Source organism: Dermochelys coriacea, chromosome 17 (genome assembly GCF_009764565.3).
Source record: "Dermochelys coriacea isolate rDerCor1 chromosome 17, rDerCor1.pri.v4, whole genome shotgun sequence".
In the NCBI taxonomy this organism is placed as follows: domain Eukaryota; kingdom Metazoa; phylum Chordata; order Testudines; family Dermochelyidae; genus Dermochelys; species Dermochelys coriacea.
Window position 1 is genome coordinate 6429511 of NC_050084.1, and position 19284 is coordinate 6448794.

General features: G+C 38.6%; 1 protein-coding gene across 10 annotated transcripts in view; it reads right to left on the reverse strand.

The window, feature by feature from the left end:
• BCAS3 (BCAS3 microtubule associated cell migration factor) overlaps nucleotides 1-19284 on the reverse strand; it is a 492153-nt gene that overhangs the window by 263362 nt on the left and 209507 nt on the right. For all 10 annotated transcript variants that reach the window (XR_006276226.1, XM_038375370.2, XM_038375366.2 and 7 more), the window contains 3 exons: nucleotides 7352-7452; nucleotides 2474-2670; nucleotides 504-601 (listed from right to left, as the gene is read on the reverse strand). Coding sequence is in view for 9 of the 10 variants with exons in the window: in XM_038375370.2 (XP_038231298.1) it covers nucleotides 504-601; nucleotides 2474-2670; nucleotides 7352-7452 (396 nt within the window). In the remaining variant the exon portion in view is untranslated. The remainder of the gene's footprint in view (nucleotides 1-503; nucleotides 602-2473; nucleotides 2671-7351; nucleotides 7453-19284) is intronic.

Below are 19284 nucleotides of genomic sequence, written 5' to 3' on the forward strand. Positions count from 1 at the left end.
GATTAGTTTATCTGATAGGCAGTGTTCACTGACAGACATTGCTAATATATACAAGGATATTTTTCATTGGTAGGTAATTTATAACCCTGATAGAGATTATTAGTGTAATGATAAACTTTATGCTTTCACTAATAAAAGTTTATGCTTTCACTAATAAAAGTATTCCTGTGTTAGCCCTGACAAACCTTCTCTTTCTTTAGATCAGGCACTTTGATATTCTGTTTAAGTAAATTGAACACATACATTGTATTTAGATTTGATATCAGTACTGCTACTTCACATTCAAATGATTAAAGGCAAAATGAGTCATCACCCTGGTAGCTTTCAATACAAGTTAATTAAATATAAGATAGCACAGACCCTACAGTAGATCTGAAAATTTTGACAGCTCTTTAAATATATGGCTTTGATTAGTAACAACACGTTACTAAGCAAATAAATAAAAGTTTGACAAATGCCATTAATGTCAATCAAAACATGAAATCAACACACTTGTTTTCTACCTGAGGTAGCATCGATCACCGCTGAAACTCCTCTCCGATCAGAAATCGGACGTGATGATCCTGGCATGCTAACTGGTTCAGAGCGAACAGGCTGAATCCTAAAATTTAAAATCACATGTGTCGCCTGTGTCAAAATCACTGCTCATTAAGGCCGTTCTTAAATCAAGAAAACTGAACAAGTCCAATCAATTAAAGAACTATTTATTCCAAAATCAACCAAGCGTTGAAAGCTTTTATTTTCCACTGGTGTGTGGATGCAATCAATGGATGATAAATTTCATGAAAATTAAGTATCTCCATACTTTTTCTTAAGATTAGAGCTCTTAGAAAGCCACAAAGAAAAAAGAAAACCCTAGCTCCACAAATTCCCCTTATTGCCCACAGGTATGGTACAAGTCCTTTGGCTTGGCAGGCAAAACTGGTTTGTGTGAGGAGGGAAAGGTTATGTTTTTAATTACCAACTCTCCTGCCAGCATACATCTTTCTTCATTTAATCAATGATTTTTATATATATATAATTATTTAAATATCCAGCATCTGGATATCAGCTGGCTGGGTTCCAAAGAACCATAGAAAGCCAGGTATACACATTAAGAGTCCAATTCGGAATATCCTTACACAGGGGGCAATGTAATTGAAGGCAACGGGCCTACTCACGAGTAAAGATTATTCACATCAAGTTCAGGGCCCAGGAGAGTTTGCATAATTTTCAGCAGGGTTGATCATCTTCCACACTTGCACTGTTTTATTCGTGGGAGATGGAGTACGGTCTAAATCCCAGAGAGCCAATACCATGAAACTTTAGGTTCCAGAATCATCTGTTGGCTCTGAAAGATGTAGACTTGTTAAGCTTGCTAACTCTTTCTAGCTATCATAGGGGAAGCAGAAATTTATGACGAATATGGCACTTTTAAAAAATCACTGGCTACCAATAAATACTAACAACCTCCCCCCAGAAAGCCCACATTCAAAGATTGATAACTTTAAATTAATGAAACTGAGAACAACTAACATCTGAAAGTTTTGGGGAAACATATTGAGATGAACTACTTGGTTCTTTTATTATACCCATTTTCAGGAGATTAACTGTACTAGGTCTCACTCTGACACCTTCTGATAATCTATTAGCAACTGCTGACACATTACAAGGAAGTCAGCTGCTCCCAGAAAGTGGTTAATAATGTTAGGAAATCTTAAAAATAAGAATGGAGGAAAACAAAGCAAACCCATATGAAGTAAATCGAAAAAAGGCAAGGATACGAGTTACTCTTTAAGAAGAAACAGAAGTCACGAACCAACTCAAGAAGCGACTTTTGTTTTGTTGTAATGAGATGTTCTTGCTGTTGTCAAAGAGGCAGATAAAAACGCACTTCCATCATATAATGTGATTTTGCCAATGACAAAAAAAATCATACATGAGGGAAAAGGTTTTCGAGGCATCTCTAGGTTCAAATCTAGTACCAGAATTTTACATAATACACTGAACAAGGAAAGAAAAGAAGATGGAAAAGGGGGAAAAAAGACATTCCAGTAATTTACTCAGTGTTCCAACACACTGATCCCTTTATAGTCAGCAGGCTATAAATCTACACCCTGATGCTCCTAGTCATGTTATAGCAAATGAAGTTGCTAAGCAATGCAGAAACTGTGAAAGGCAATGAAGCACTGAACATTTTAGAGCTTAAGTGCAACAGAACAAGACAACTGGACTTTGCACATATTCCATTGTTATTCAGGCAAGAAGTGGCAACAGAAGGGAATCTAGGCGACCACTAAAGACATTTGGATAGAAATTCTGATCATCACTTTGTCATAGATGAATTTTTATTATTAACAAGGCATGTGATAGTCTAAGCATCTGATCCAAACAAGCTTGATATTAATTTACATGGAAGAATTTATTTGAGCAATTGGCTAATCTGTGTGTAAATAACTAAGAAACATTCTTGTACAATTAATTTTATTGTTACCTGAGACTGTTGAGATCAAGGTCATCTGTATCAAAGTCCAGAAGAGGCTGTGGGGTGTCACTTGGACCATGTGACTGCAGCACAGAAGAACTGGATGAAATGACCGTTGTTTGACCTGAGGGATGAATCGTTTTGAACTGGAACTGGGGGCCCATCCATAGGCGTCTGTGAGGTCCAGTGTGAGTCACTATTTCAACCTAGAAGAATATTGTACACTATATTGAGAAATTCCCTCAATCTCATGAGCCTCTAGAATCCCAGGGCAACCAAACCAGAGACAGGCATTTTGCTCCATTTCCTTAGAAGACATTTCAACAGAGAAAAATACAGAATGGCTTTGCTTATATAAGATCTGATCCTATAAAGGGCCTCCTACAAAGCTTTGAGAACCCTCAGTTCCGTGGTGTCATTGGGAGATAAAGGCACTCAGAAATGGACAAGGAGACACTCTGCCCCTTGAAGGATTCAGCCAATGATCAGGAATTAAATGAGTGTAGAACCTAAACTGGATTCTGGGTTAAACTATTTTAGAAATTAACAGCATTTTAACCCTTCAAAATAAAAAAAAATCTACAGTGAATCAAATTTTCAAATCTGGGCTCCTACACATCGTGTCCAAACCTTGTATCTGGATGTTCATATGGGCACTTAGGCACCCGAATTCCTATTTTAAACCTACGTTCTAATCTGAGCAGCTATATGCGGGAGTCAGAAATGTTACTAAGCCATCTGACTTTGAAAATTAAGCCCAATGTGTTGCTCAAGATCAGAAAACAACTTCTCTTGATAATTTCAATTTTATAAAAATTTCTAGGAGACAAAATCTCTGAATCTTCTTACATTGTTCTGGAGCCCATGACATTCACCATGACTGTCATTTCATATGACCAAGATTTTACCTTGATCTTACCATTGCAAAATGAATTCCATAGCTACAAAATTAACAGTTTAGAATTTTTGGCGACAACAACAGAAGAACATAGTTCAGTCTTTGTCCACCTAGACCAAGTGAAGCAACTGAAAACCTTCCTCCATACATCTTTGTCAACAACTTTAATCCTGACCAGGAAAGGGAGACCTCTCTTTAAGAGCAAGCTGTTACAATTTTGTTCAGTGCATCATTCTGAAAGTTCACACTGTAAAAAGCACTTATTCACATGTATAAAGTGTGAATTGTATTTCAAAACAAAGTTGATAATTACTGTGGCATTTCTGAAGCTACTGCTGGCAGAGACCATCTTGCCGAAAAACAACATCATTTGTAATAGATCATATAGCTCCAGACATACACACATTACCACATATATACAATACAACCACGTATCTACAATACACTTTCTTTAGCAAGGCAGCTAAACGTTTAACATATATGCATTCAGTTGAAAGTCTGACCATTTAAACAAAAGCAAAAGGGTTTATGTTCCATGTAGTAGTGCATATATACATAACCTGAGGCCCATACTTCCATACATACTTTAAAACGGAGAGGAGAGTATAGAAAATGCAAATTTCTGATGTTTGCAAATAACTTTAAACAAATTTCTTCCTTGAATTAAAAGATACTTGCTCTTAATGGGAAACTAAATCCATGGCCTGTCTGAATCTTACAGAATAGATCATTTTCAGTAACCAAAACAGGAAAGAGCATGCAAAATATTTTTGGGCATGTGAAAAATGCCTTTTTTTCATACTGACACCTCAAAACCAGATGATCATCAATTTTTTCAAACACTTTAACAAAGTGATCTCTAAGAATGCAAACTAGCATGAGAATTTCAATTAGTAATTTTTGTTTTGAAAAGTTATGTAATTGTGAAAGTAGACCCTTAGAATGAACAGGCCAACCCAGCCATGAGTACAGGACCATTAAGACATAGTTAAGAATAACAGCATATGCAAAGACACTTTTCTTTTCCTGTTAGAGTTTTCTTTCTATGTTTTCTTTTCCTGTTAGAGTTCTGATTTTTAAACTTTGATGAACAGGTATTTTCAAAAGCACAAAATCAAATAACCTACTAAATTCCTACCATTTTTTATTAAACCAATAAATGACTCCACAAACAAATAGAATGCAGTACCCTGAAGACATCTTTTGGTAGTTTTGTTACATATAGATGTGCCTTCCTGCTTAGCATCTTACAGTTTTCTCTAACTATTATCAAATTTCTGTGCTTTAGGCAACTTCTGATTTTTAAACAAGATAATTTTAAAGGCTTAAAAAATATTGTTCCAAGGCAATTATTTGCAAGCCTGGGAGGACAAAAGCATAGTCTGTGTAGTACTACCTCCATATTTCCATTTATCTTGGAGTAACTCCGATTGACTGTAGAGGTTTATAATTTAAGTAGCTTTTATGCAGAAATGTAAATTAGGCCACAGATAAAGCATTCTGTATATTTTAAGCTTGAAACCATCAGTGTCACAGAGCCGAGAGGTAAACAGATGCCTTTGAAATTTTAGCGAGGCTATGGCCAGATGTTCCTATTCACTCTCCTGTTGTGTGCAGGACAAACATATTGTATCTACTTCACACTGACAGCACACATTACCCACTGTTCTAATTGAAAAGTTGAAGTGAAGGGCAGTGTTTTTTCACTGCATGCTGTTACTGTTGATAACAACACTTTAATTTTGAAAAACATACATGCTCTTTGGGCTTAATCTAAAGTGGCTTGCTTAGAGAAAGCTACGATCTTCATGTTCAAAAGAGATATCATCACTCTTTTCACTTAGCAAAAACGAAGCATCCTTGGTGTACTTCCTGATTTCTCTTTTTGTGTAATAAGAAACCTCATTTGGGAATTTTTTTCATATAAAATATACTTGCTGTTCTATTACAGAGTATTTATGACCAGACTTGAGTAGAGCTGTGTTCCTATTACTACTTTGAATTATCCTTTTATTAGCAACACACAATCCTATATGCTATATGTCCACTTTATTCTTGCTCTGTGAGCCACCTGCTACACTGAAGAATAACCCAACAAGTAGTGTGAGCTAAGTTGTAAAGTAACTAAATGATGTTGGAAGGTGGATTATGATATAACATTTGCATTGTAGTTACAGTATTTGGAAAACTATTAAAAACTCTGGATGACATCCTGGCACCATTGAAATCAATGGCAAAACTCACATTGACATCAATGGGGCTAGGATTTCACCGTTTGTCTTTATGCTGTGACAAGATAGCAAGATAGCAACTTCACCGGGTCTGACATATCAATATGAAACCAAAACTGAAATCTTAGGCCACGGTTTTGTAATTGGATCCCTGTGAATGGATCCCTACAGTCACTGGGGCTCCTGAGACACAGATGTATACACCTGTGTAGACCTACTGCAGGACTGCAATCTTATTTGAGGAATTTTCTAGATATGGTTTAAAAGTCACTGGATGTAGCAGATCCTCAACATATCCATGAGGCAATGCAATATATCTGAAATAGTGCCAAATTAAAATGTGAAAGCTGGACAGAAGCACTGGAAGTACGACATCTACATAGTAATGTATCCAAACTGAAGAAAATTCAGGCTGCCTGTCAGGATGAATTCTTAAAGTGCTGGATAATTGTTTTCCTACATTAAGTTATTTTTCATCGTTTTTAACCCTTACAAAAATAAATTTCAAAGGTCAATCTTAAAAGAATTACAGAAATGGAATTTCACTTTATTATTTATATCCTGTGTTTATAAGCTGAAGTTTTGCATTGAGTCAAATCATGAAATCCTTACCCTGTTCTTACTAAGGGAAAACGCCCACTGAATGTAATGAGAATATTCCCTGAGTAAAAATGTAGAGGTTTGGCTTAGTATGCAAAATAGTTCATTCATATTGAGATCATCATAAAGTACTATAGTTAACTAACCTTCCAGTCTTAAATGAGGATATTCTATAACAGAGTTTATAAATCATTAGACAATACATTAAAAATAACTGAATTATAAAGATATTACATCATATTCCTCAATCTTTATTTTTCAGTGTTATGACTTAAAGATGACCTAGAAAGGTTTTAAAAAGAAATTTGCTTTCTGTTTGTTTAAATTTGTTTCAAATGTTTATGGTCCCAACTGTACAGAATGCATTCCAAAATTACAAATACATGTATAGTTTACACCAAATTATTTGAAAATTGATTCTGTCTCCACTTATTGGCCAAATCCTGAGTCCAGAGATCTGACTTTCCTCTTTAACAGTTGATAACACCTCAGACAACAGAAACATTCACTCTTGCAACATGTAATCTATTGTTACAGAGGGAAACATTAACTCAGAAGTCAGTAGCTAAGTCAAGGGGCAATTACTTTTGAAAGTTTACATTTTATGTGCATTAGTCTGTATTCAGCAACAGCTGAACAGATTTAGGGCTGGAGAAAGATGGTGACTGGCGGTCAGAGAGAAAAAGAAATGCTTTAGTCAACTAACCCTCCAGCCTTATGTTAGGGCAGAATAAGTATAGCATAAGTCACAACAGAGTAGTCTCACTTTGCCATACTAACCTTGTTTAACCGTGACCAAAAGGGACAACGTCTGCAGGGTTGGGGAAGGCAGATAATTCTCCACGACCAATTCAGTCCTTCCTGATCCATGCAGAGATTGCCAAGGATGTAATTAGGACGAACAGGATGGAGGCTTTGTTTATGCAGGTTAAAACATGGACACCTATCCACTAGGAATTCACTGAGACCATCAAACTGATTCCACTTAGGTCAAGATTGAAATTAGGTTTACACGTTATATCGCTGTATTGTGGTCTTTAACATGGTTTTTTTTTTTTTAAAAAATAAAGCTTTGGAATTCACTTGTACTGGATAGGATGCATTTCTCTTCAGAACTAGATATAGAACTGCCCACCCCCCCAAACCCAAAACCCATACCTGGGAAAGCCATTCTTCATCCTCTTGACCACTATGGTCAGACGCTAAGCTATCATACGACTCATGTCGTGTAATAGGTCCAGGACTCCCAGGTGGAACCACTGTGAAAAGAAAGAAGATAAAAGAACTTAGATTTCTCAATCAGCTTTTTTTAAATGTACCTTCTCATATATATGTTAGTATGACAACATCCATACTTTCACAAAGCTCTGACTGTTTATACTGAAACACAGAGCAAGATCAGTCTGAATATAGATGGAGTAAATGCTAAAGAAGAAATGCTAAAGAAGTTCCTCTTCTGAAAACTTAGAAGCATTCATATTATTTATTCCTAGGCAGACACTATGATAACCCAACTTGCTCTTCTTCTTTCAGCCTGAAGCTCTAAACAAGCATACAAAATAGCTTCAATAAAGATGACAGCCCTTCCCATGCGTCTAGCGGGATTTCACACTGACAAATGCCACCGTCAATGATATAAGCTTGCTGCACAAACTTTTCAAATTGTCCACTTTAAGAGAAGTTGAGCTATGTTAAGCTACAGTGACAAAACCTATCCTGAGGCACTGGCATGCATATCGACCTTGAATACTTAGTTTCTTCCCTGGCTTCAGGAAGAAATATGATCATCTCATCATGGCTCTAATGCAGTTAATTGAAGCTGATTTGGCAAATGACTGGTTTCTTTTTAATCAGGTGGAAGTAGATGATTTACATCTCAGCAGCCATTTTATAAAATTACAAAATTTTATACTAATAACAATCTATTCATGAAAAACATGACACACTGGTTATTTGTAGTATGTACCTAAATAGCTAATATTTTATCAGAGTGATATATGTACAATTGGGCAGGTAACGTGAGAGGTCTAGGCTGTTTAGAGCCAAAGGGGAGAAACTAGAGCAACTTTTTAGGAAAGACAAAAGGCAGGTTAGACATAGAGGTACACATCATGCAACCACTGTGCAGTTAGTTAGAAATGGGATTATTTTTATTATTCTGAAAAACTGCATATAAAACACATATTTTGGAACAAAAGATGCGATTGAACAGAATTTGCCCTACATTTGTAATTGCTTTGGGGTTCTCCTGAACTAGCTAAAAAAAGCTCGTACAGAAAGCAACTGCCAGCTCTGGTATGATGATTTATTTGCATCCCTTTCTGACCTCTGTCCACCTATGTATGCATTCCTAATGCTCCCAACCCTGTAGCATCTAGGAACCATTTACAAAATCAAGGCTTGAACCTGCAAACACTTACATACATGAGTAGCTTCACTCATATAAATAGCTACTATAATGTCAATGGGACATTAATCAGTAGTTCTTCACATGCACAAGTTTTTACAGGGCTCGGCCCATAAAGATTGTTACGGACTTAAAAAGACCTGTCTTTGCTTCTTTTGCTCATTTTATGCCACTTCCTTAAGTGGGATCCTCCTTGTTGATTCTCTTCCAGGAATACCATTGCTGGATCATTTTGTTATCACTGTCCTGCTTTTGCAAAGAGCAGCCTATGTAGTCATCTACAACTGACAAGATTGCACCCAATGAATGTAATGGAGAGCAGAGTTTGACCTTTAAACCGATATACAAGTTACACACAGAGATTGTTTCATCCACCAGTAAAATACAACTTCTGTGACAACTGATTAATAGGGTAAGACTGTAACATTCTGTAAAGAATGTAAAGAATATTTTTATATCAGCTGAAACTATTGCAGGAAATTAGGTAGGCAGAGTACTTTAGCTGGAATTTGGCCATATCATTGGAATCAACACCATATCTCTTCTGAGAAGTGTCATGGAATCTTACATTACTAAAGAGGCATTAATACTTCATTTTTATGTCTCTCTGTCATCCAAAAGACAGAAACAAGAGAACTGTTCTTCTACAGGGGAGAAAAACAGGTCCTTTTGCTAGCTTATTAATAGTTTCATTTCCATTTCCTAATTTAATAGCATACACATACAGGCTGTTACAAAAAAAAATGTAAACCCCTCCACTTCTTCAGTTTGCACACTCAGGCTACTTAACTCTTGCTGAATTAGAGAAATTTCAAAGCCATCAATATTTACATCTTTTTTACATATAATTTCAGGGAACAAAATTTGCAGTTTGCCTGCTACAAAGAGAAATTGCAGTGATGCCTCATCCTTCACCGGGATCGCCACTGCAAGGATTAATATCATCTCATGATTGCTGGTCCTTGGGTCATTACCGCCCTGTCACTGTACCTCCTAGTGGTGGCAGCATTATCCTGCAAATGCAACTTTATACTGGAGGAAGTACTAGAGATTTTAAAGGAGCAAAATGCAGGGACCTAGAATAATATGACAGGTGAAACTTCTCTCTCCTGTACCTGTTTGTGAACAATGGCCTGAAAGTTAGGTCTCTGGAGTTCACACTAGGGGAACCGTGCCCACTGGGGGGGAACAGAAGGCACCATATAAGCCAAAGGTAAGTGGGGAAGTGGGATACCAAGAGGAAGCACGAGCAGGAGCGCGCGAGAGGGGCGGGCTCCTGTCTCATACTGAGAAAGAGGGGCGATCAGCGGGTTATCTCAAGTGCCAATACACAAATGCAAGAAGCCTGGGAAACAAGCAGGGAGAACTGGAAGTCCTGCCACAGTCAAGGAATTATGATGTGATTGGAATAACAGAGACTTGGTGAGATAACTCACATGACTGAAGCACTATCATGGATGGATATAAACTGTTCAGGAAGGACAGGCAGGGTAGAAAAGGTTGGTTGCATTGTATGTAAGGGAGCAGTATGACTGCTCAGAGCTCAAGTATGAAACTGTAGAAAAACCTGAGAGTCTCTGGATTAAGTTTAGAAGCGTGAGCAACAAGGGTGATGTCATGGTGGGAGTCTGCTATAGACCACCGGACCAGGGGGATGAGGCAAATGAGGCTTTCTTCCGGCAACTAACGGAAGTTACTAGATTCAGGCCTGGTTCTCATGGGAGACTTCAAATCACCCTGATATCTGCTGGGAGAGCAATACAGCGGTGCACAGACAATCCAGGAAGTTTTTGGAAAGTGTAGGGGACAATTTCCTGGTGCAAGTGCTAGAGGAACCAACTGGGGCAGAGCTCTTCTTGACCTGCTGCTCACAAACCGGGAAGAATCAGGAGGGGAAGCGTAAGTGGATGGGAACTTGGGAGGCAGTGACCATGAGATGGTCAAGTTCAGGATCCTGACACAGGGAAGAAAGCAGAGCAGCAGAATACGGACCCTGGACTTCAGAAAAGCAGACTTTGACTCCCTCAGGGAACTGATGGGCAGGATCCCCTGGGAGAATAACATGAGGGGAAAAGAGTCCAGGAGAGCTGGCTGTATTTTAAAGAATCCTTATTGAGGTTACAGGGACAAACCATCCCGATGTGTAGAAAATAGTAAATATGGCAGGTGACCAGCTTGGCTTAACAGTGAAATCCTTGCTGATCTTAAACACAAAAAAAAAGTTTACAAGAAGTGGAAGACTGGACAAATGACCAGGGAAGAGTATAAAAATATCGCTTGGGCATGCAGGAGTGAAATCAGGAAGGCCAAATCACACCTGGAATTGCTGTTAGCAAGAAATGTTAAGAGTAACAAGAAGGGGTTCTTCAGGTATGTTAGCAACAAGAAGAAAGTCAAGGAAAGTGTGGGCCCCTTACTGAGTGAGGGAGGCAACCTAGTGACAGAGGATGTGGAAAAAGCTAATGTACTCAATGCTTTTTTTGCCTCTGTCTTCATGAACAAAGGTCAGCTCCCAGACTGCTGCACTGGGCAGCACAGCATGGGGAGGAGGTGACCAGCCCTCCATGGAGAAAGAAGTGGTTTGGGACTATTTAGAAAAGCTGGATGAGCACAAGTTCATGGGGCCAGATGCGCTACATCCGAGAGTGCTAAAGGAGTTGGCGGATGTGATTGCAGAGCCATTGGCCAGTATCTTTGAAAACTCATGGCGATCGGGGGAAGCCCCCGACGACTGGAAAAAGGCTAATGTAGTGCCCATCTTTAAAAAAGGGAAGAAGGAGGATCCTGGGAACTACAGGCCAGTCAGCCTCACCTCAGTCCCTGGAAAAATCATGGAGCAGGTCCTCAAGGAATCAATTCTGAAGCACTTAGAGGAGAGGAAAGTGATCAGGAAGAGTCAGCATGGATTCACCAAGGGCAAGTCATGCCTGACTAATCTAATTGCCTTCTATGACGAGGTAACTGGCTCTGTGGATGAGGGGAAAGCAGTGGACGTGTTGTTCCTTGACTTTAGCAAAGCTTTTGACACAGTCTCTCACAGTATTCTTGCCAGCAAGTTAAAGTAGTATTGGCTGGATGAATGGACTATAAGGTGGATAGAAAGCTGGCTAGATTGTCAGGCTCAACGGGTAGTGATCAATGGCTCCATGTCTAGTTGGCAGCCGGTATCAAGTGGAGTGCCCCAAGGGTCGGTCTTGAGGCCGGTTTTGTTCAGTATCTTCATAAATGATCTGGAAGATGGTGTGGATTGCACCCTCAGCAAGTTTGCAGATGACACTAAACTTGGAGGAGAGGTAGATACGCTGGAGGGTAGGGATAGGATACAGAGGGCCCTAGACAAATTAGAGGACTGGGCCAAAAGAAATCTGATGAGGTTCAACACGGACAAGTGCAGAGTCCTGCACTTAGGACGGAAGAATCCCATGCACCGCTACAGACTAGGAACCGAATGGCTCGGCAGCAGTTCTGCAGAAAAGGACCTAGGGGTTACAGTGGACGAGAAGCTGGATATGAGTCAACAGTGTGCCCTTGTTGCCAAGAAGGCCAATGGCATTTTGGGATGTATAAGTAGGGGCATTGCCAGCAGATCGAGGGACGTGATCATTCCCCTCTATTAGACATTGGTGAGGCCTCATGTGGAGTAGTGTGTCCAGTTTTGGGTCCCACACTACAAGAAGGGTGTGGAAAAATTGGAAAGAGTCCAGCGGAGGGCAACAAAAATGATTAGGGGACTGGAACACATGACTTATGGAGGAGAGGCTGAGGGAACTGGGATTGTTTAGTCTGCGGAAGAGAAGAATGAGGGTGGTTTGATTGCTGCTTTCAACTACCTGAAAGGGGGTTCCAAAGAGGATAGATCTAGACTGTTCTCAGTGGTGGTAGATGACAGAACAAGGAGTAATGGTCTCAAGTTGCAGTGGGGAAGGTTTAGGTTGGATATTAGCAAAAAACAACTTTTTCACTAGGAGGGTGGTGAAGCACTGGAATGCGTTACCTAGGGAGGTGGTGGAATCTCCTTCCTTAGAAGTTTTTAAGGTCAGGCTTGACAAAGCCCTGGCTGGGATGATTTAGTTGGGGATTGGTCCTGCTTTGAGCAGGGGGTTGGACTAGATGACCTCCTGAGGTCCCTTCCAACCCTGATATTCAATGATTCTATTATTCAAATTAAGAAAAAACAGAAGTAAATGTGACTGAAAAATATTTTTACTTTGGTAAGACAAGAGCTTTGCACTTATGTCAAGACCCACTGAACAACCTTAATTAAAGCTAAAACTAATATTTTTATATCTGCATAACCTAAAAATTACCATTTAAGAAAATGATTTAAAAATATTGCTTAAGGGCTGACCTTTATGTACCAGGCTTCCGCTCATTGCAGATTTTTATAACCATGTTGTAAACCCCTAATAATAGGAGTTTATAATAGCAAAGCAGACACAACTGTAACCATAAACAGAGAATGGCGCCTCTATAACAAACAGCACAGGGTATTCATATACCGTTATATCATGTGAAATAAAGAGTTTTTAATCCAGTTTTAAGTGCATATCTTAACACAACTCAGCTATGGAGCTGCTTCTGACACCCTCATAATGCTCTATGACTTCATTCTTAAAGCTGGAACATAGCAAAATAAATCCAGGGCCTAATTTTTTAAAGATTACATTCAGTGTTGTAGTCTTTATGGGCCTCATTTTGCAAAGTGCTGAGATTCTTCCATGAGGTGCTAAGCATCTGCCACATTCACTGAAGTCAATATAATGTTCAGTAGGTAATTAAGGACATAATTTACGCAGCATGCATTTTCAGGATACAATAGTAAAATTGTATTCACGTACATCATTACCACAGTGGTCGATCTTACTCAACAACTTAAGGATGATTCAAACTATCTCAAACCAAAAACTTAGTATTAAGAAGTTAGACATCTGTTGAAGATTGCAAAACCAACACGACTCACCACCAATATATAAACATGAAACAATGCTGGCTATAGTAATGCCCTATTTATTCAACCAATGAAAGAAAAACATATTTTTACACATTTTGCTGTTGCCCCTATTCTCCTCCATATCTCCTAAACTTTCCCTGCAATAAATTCTATTAACTGCAGTAATGCCTGTTTTGAGGGCACAGCTGATCAACTGCAGGCTTTCCTGTTACGGAACTTTGCTAACACACTGTTCATAACTCTAGCAGATGTTTCTGCTTTCAAACCAATGGGAACTTTATGGACTGTTTTTCCTCCTCCTCCTTCCCAGGGGCAACTACTAGAGCTGTCAAGATCAGTGAAGTTGCTATTCAGTGACTAACAGAAAAAACGCTGATTTAGCCAGCAGCAGCAGAACTGCTATGTCATCATATTAGTCCACTGAAAATACTCTTATGGAAAACTGAGCACGTATATTATTTGGGACTTGTGCATCTGTACATCACAAAAAATGAACTTTCCCATTATTTACAGAAATACACAGTTCCAAGATAAGGTTAATTAAAGTCCCGAGGAAAGTTTACAACAATTTGAGCCCAGAGGGAATTTTTATATTGAAGTTGTAATCTCATGAAAAACTGGATTAATGAGATGCATGATACAGCACTAATAACAGCACAGCTAAATATTGTGCTATAATAATACAGCTTTTTGAGTTCTTTAGGAACATACTTGCACCAGTAACAGATATAAAAAGACCAAATTTTGCTCATGTTCTGTATTACATGAGTCAAGGCTCTTTCTTGCACCCTGATCCTGGATACAAGAGATGTCCGGTTATTCAAGTTTTTTAACCGTAACTCACATCTTGTACCTAGTTTCACTTTACTCACATTATTTTTTTGTAAGAGAACATCCACAGACTGTTTATAATTGTGAAAAGGGCATTTCATGACTTCACAGAGATATCACCCCAACAACTGCAGGTGCTTTGTTTTCTATTAAAACCAATAAAGCATATTATTTCTGAACCATATAATCTTAACTTTTTGCTGCAGTTACTCTGATTTCTTTAACAAACTGACAGTAATCTGGAGTTCAATTAATTTCAAATTTCATGCCAGACTGAAGTTTAGTTTGTGTACTCAGTATAACAAGCTATTGTAATGTGTATAGTGGAAAACGGAAAGTATGCAGTCATTAAACATCTGGGGCCAAATTTTGCACCACAGCTTTCATCTGGGCACAATCACTCGTGCATATAAATTACAAACCTTGACTCTCTAAAACACACTTATAAGTGCAAATCAAGAATGAATGGGTTTGCACATGCACAGTGGTTACTCTTTAAAACCTTTCCCACTGCCATAGGGATAGATTTTGACTCAGGAGCAGACCAGGGACCATACTGTGACTCAGAGTCCCAATATGGCCCTTGGTTTTCCCTTTGCTCCAGGAATAAGTAACCTGTACCCATCCTATACTGGGTGTAGATTACTTCCTACTCTCCTTCTGCTTAGCTCACCCATTCCCAATCCACCTGAGCAGAAGGAGAACTAGAGGCCCCATGTAGGCTGCTCTCCCCGAGTTCTGTGAACCATAAGATGTATCGTCCGTTCAAGACAGTCAGGTATTGCACAGATGCTTAACACAAACAACTGTTGCTCTTATGTAACTTAAAAAAACCCAACCCTACATATTTATTGTGCCTCTTAGATATTCCCTATCAAAGACACAGGGTTAAGGTTACTGCAAATACTGAGGTAATGTTAATTTAAGGCACAATGGGGAAGTGGCCATTATAAATTCTATCATTTGTACGTGCAATTGCTAGTGCAAGAAAAATGTCCAGCTAAAGTGCATCCAAATTAACTTCAAACAAAGAGGTTTGGAGGGAAAAGAGCCACATAAAAGCCTTCCCATTATTTCACTTGCACACACACAATTTACAATTTTTAATGAATTACAATAGACTCTAAAGTCCAGCTAAGACATGGAAAATTTACTCAATTAATCTCCAGAGGCATACATCTACCCTTGGTCCATGGGCAAATTCTACTGATAACAATATGTGGGAGATGTGTGCACAATGGCCCTTTAATCTGATTTCAAAGCGTTTTCTTTGAAGTTTCAGTCATATTTAGAATGGATAGAGGCAGGAAGAGAAATGAACAAATCACATACACCTCAACTGATTCTTCATAAGTACAACTTCTTTTAAGATTAAGCTACACATTTCAGGTGATCTACATCACTATATTACTGTTGATACTCATGGCATTAGTTGTATCATGTTATGCACAATCAATAAAAATCAAGAGCCAATATACCGGTTCTTGTACAGGTCTCCTCGATGCAACTTTTCATTCAATTCAACAGGTAAGATTTTTTCAGACCTTACGGAAATTCTCTCACCTGCACTAGGTAGGTTTATGTACAAGGCTTCATGCTCCCCAGAGTTTATCAATGCAAGTTTGTCAAGTAGTTGAATTCTAATAGCTCTTGACCAATTTTTGTAGCATAATTATGGTGAATGCATGTTCCTAAATTCTTTCTTCCATCACACAGTTATGATTGTTGGCTCACTGGCTGATACAGTCATACAGTGAAGCAAAGATCAGAGTTCTCCTTTTGGAAAATACTATCCTTGAAATCTTAAATGGCGGTATACTCTGTATGTTAGTTGATTATATATATAAAAATAAGGACAACTAAATTTCCCTGTAATAGAATAAAAGCCTTGTTCCTGTAGACTTGTTTAAAAAGGAATTTCAAGCGATCACAAATATCTCCTTTCTTTTTCTCTTGATGAAAAGCTCATCCCCAATTGCAAACAAACAAAACATTTTCCATGTTATGAATGATCCTCTGATTGTTATATGTACAAAGATAATATAATTATGTAGAGAAATTCTGTAACCCAACACAAATTTATTGTGCCACATTCATTAGCTTATAGAAGTATTTAATTATTCATTATTTATATAAAAAAAGTTTACTAAGTGCTTTACAGACATATAAGACTTGATCCCCGTACCACACAGTTCATAATCTAAAGGGAATATCTAAGTAGGAGGTGACTATTTATATATTTTTAATGACTCTTTAAATTCCATTGGTCTGGTAGACTGCGGCCTTGGCTACCTGTTTTTTTAAAGACTAAAAGTAACAATCTGTAATCAAGCTTCAGTGTTTCTCTCAATTCTGTTACAAGATAGGTAATTTTCACTGTGCTTGACTCTAGCTTCCTCTTCTACATTATTGCAAAAAAAGGGGGGGGGGAGAAACACTTCCTGGGCATAGTTAGAATGTGCTGTACCACTTACAATGTGTTAATGTTGCATTGGTGTGGAACTAAAACTTTAGATACTTAGGGTGTGCAGCAGACTATCAGTTCTCTACCAGTGAGCAATAAATACCTTCTTTCCTGTATTAAAAAATAATTTCAGTTGCAAAGACCTACTGTGAAATCCATCTGATGGCCATCTTTAAAGAATTATGGAAGAGGTAACTATTTCTATAATTCACTGACTTCAAAAGTATGTTTGACATTATTGTCGGGAAAATTATGTTAACCATGGATTAGTGTTACAATCAAAGTATGTAGTGAGAAGTCAAGAGGCTTAATAGTAAATTTTCAAAGCGGTGCGGAGGGATTTACCCGTTTGACTCCCATTAACGTCAATAGGAGTCGCACGGCTAAATCCCTGCACACTGCTTTGAAAACTGACCCCTCAGTGTTGATGGACCCCTCTCTAAGAAGTTCCAGATGACCACCTAAGAACAGCAAAGAAATGTTTCAGCATGTGCTCTTGTTCATTATTGTTGTTTGTACACATCTGAAAGATTTTAATCCTTATACACACTGCTGTTTCCAGCATTTAGCATTTGAAAAGAAGATTGGGATGGGGAAATATTTACCACATTGATGTGGCCTCGTATACATCCAAGCATGTATATACTGCCCCAATAACTCTTATGCACTTTGAGAATTTAACTTGAATTTAGTGCATTTTTGTCCATTTTTACTGGATTATTACATAAATGTTCACCAAGGCTAAACACATTACACATTCTGCCATTGAAGAGTTGCAATTCCATGTAAGACAACTTCTGTGAAGTGACACTTGCCCTATTTCTACTTATCCTGCTCAGACCTATCCTCAGCAAAAGAATAAAATTTCCTTCCTTGTACCACTTAACTTTTCACTTATCAGTAAAAGTGAAAAGCAGATTTGTGATGGGGTTGTCTGCTCCTTAAGGGCAGTAATGTCTATTGGTTGGCCCATCCCACCACACGACATGGCCCTTTAAGACTCTGAAAGCCCATCATACACACACACACACACACACAGAGATCTGGGAGATATTGGGAGAGAGGAAATGGTTCCAAGAATAAGAAATGTTTGGGAAGAAATCCCATTACTGTTTCTTTAAGGGCTCATGGCCTGGAGCCTTGCAGAGAGAGTGCGGCAAAGTTCCTAGCCAATTCGGAATGAGCTGGGAGGAGGGGACTAGCATAAAAGCTGACTCCCTTCTCATAGCAGGGTAGATGCCAACAGGAGAAGATGGACCTGCTGAACCCTGAGCCTTAGAGGACTAATTAGAGGGAAAAGCACCAGCTGAAGAAAAATCGGGCTAAGGCCTTACAGTGGGCTAAATGACAACTCCCCTGAGGAAGGATAGCTGGAGACTCATTGTTTAAGGAGAGGGATAATAATTTTCTCAATTTCCCATCTCCAGATGGGGTCTTCTGCCAGCAGGAGAGATAGAGTGACTATTTCATTATAGTGTATCCTGTTCCAGAAGGAAAGCTGGGATTCCTGGCCTAAAGAGAGAGGTAACATCTGCCTGAACTAAGCATCCCCAGGAGGAGGGGTGGGACTCCTGCTACACACAGAAACAGAGAGATCACCCTGAGGGGACTGGAAACAGAACTCAGAGGGCAGGCTGCAGAGGAACCCTGACAGCCAGGAGAACTTTTGTTTATTTGGGACTTTTGTTATGGACTCTTTTGTATGAGGTTTTATAACAAATCAGCCCCAAGCAGCATATTATTGAATTAAGAGGGCAGGAGGCGGAGAAATTGACTTCCCGAGAGGGGAAACTGAGGCATGGCCCAACTGCAGTGCCATGCCCGACTGAAAGGAGGTGACTTCCATGCCATCACAAGGTTAGAGAGTTAGGGAAATCTGGTTTCCCTCACACAAAATACAAACTAACATTTCCACTTAAAAACCCTTTGTATGTAAGGAGGGGTGATTTAGACTACAATGCAAACAGTTATGTCAGGACAAGAAAGCATTAGTCTTGATGCCCTCATGGTTAATGAAGCAAACATGAAAATCCTAACTCTCTGAAAATGACTGTGTACCAAGCTTTATTCCACTCTTTTTTTGATTAATATCCTGGACACTCATCAAAAGTCTATATAACGTACTTGTTCAACAACCCATAGTTGGCTGTGTCTTGTCGATGCAAAACAATTAAAGTAAAAAGGTAAATCAGGTAAATGAGGAAGAAATAAAATGTGTATTGAAAATGTTATTACACTACTTAAACACATGGTTTACATGGTAAAAAAAAAGTTATCAAACAATTTGTAATGAATCCAGGGTTTATCAGAGAATGAAATAACAAGCAAAATTATAATTTGTGAAAATGGTAGAGCAAATCCCTTTTACCATCTCCCGTCATTTCAAAGAGAAAATGAAAAGGCAAATGTCTCAATTAATTTTGTTTTTTACATTACGA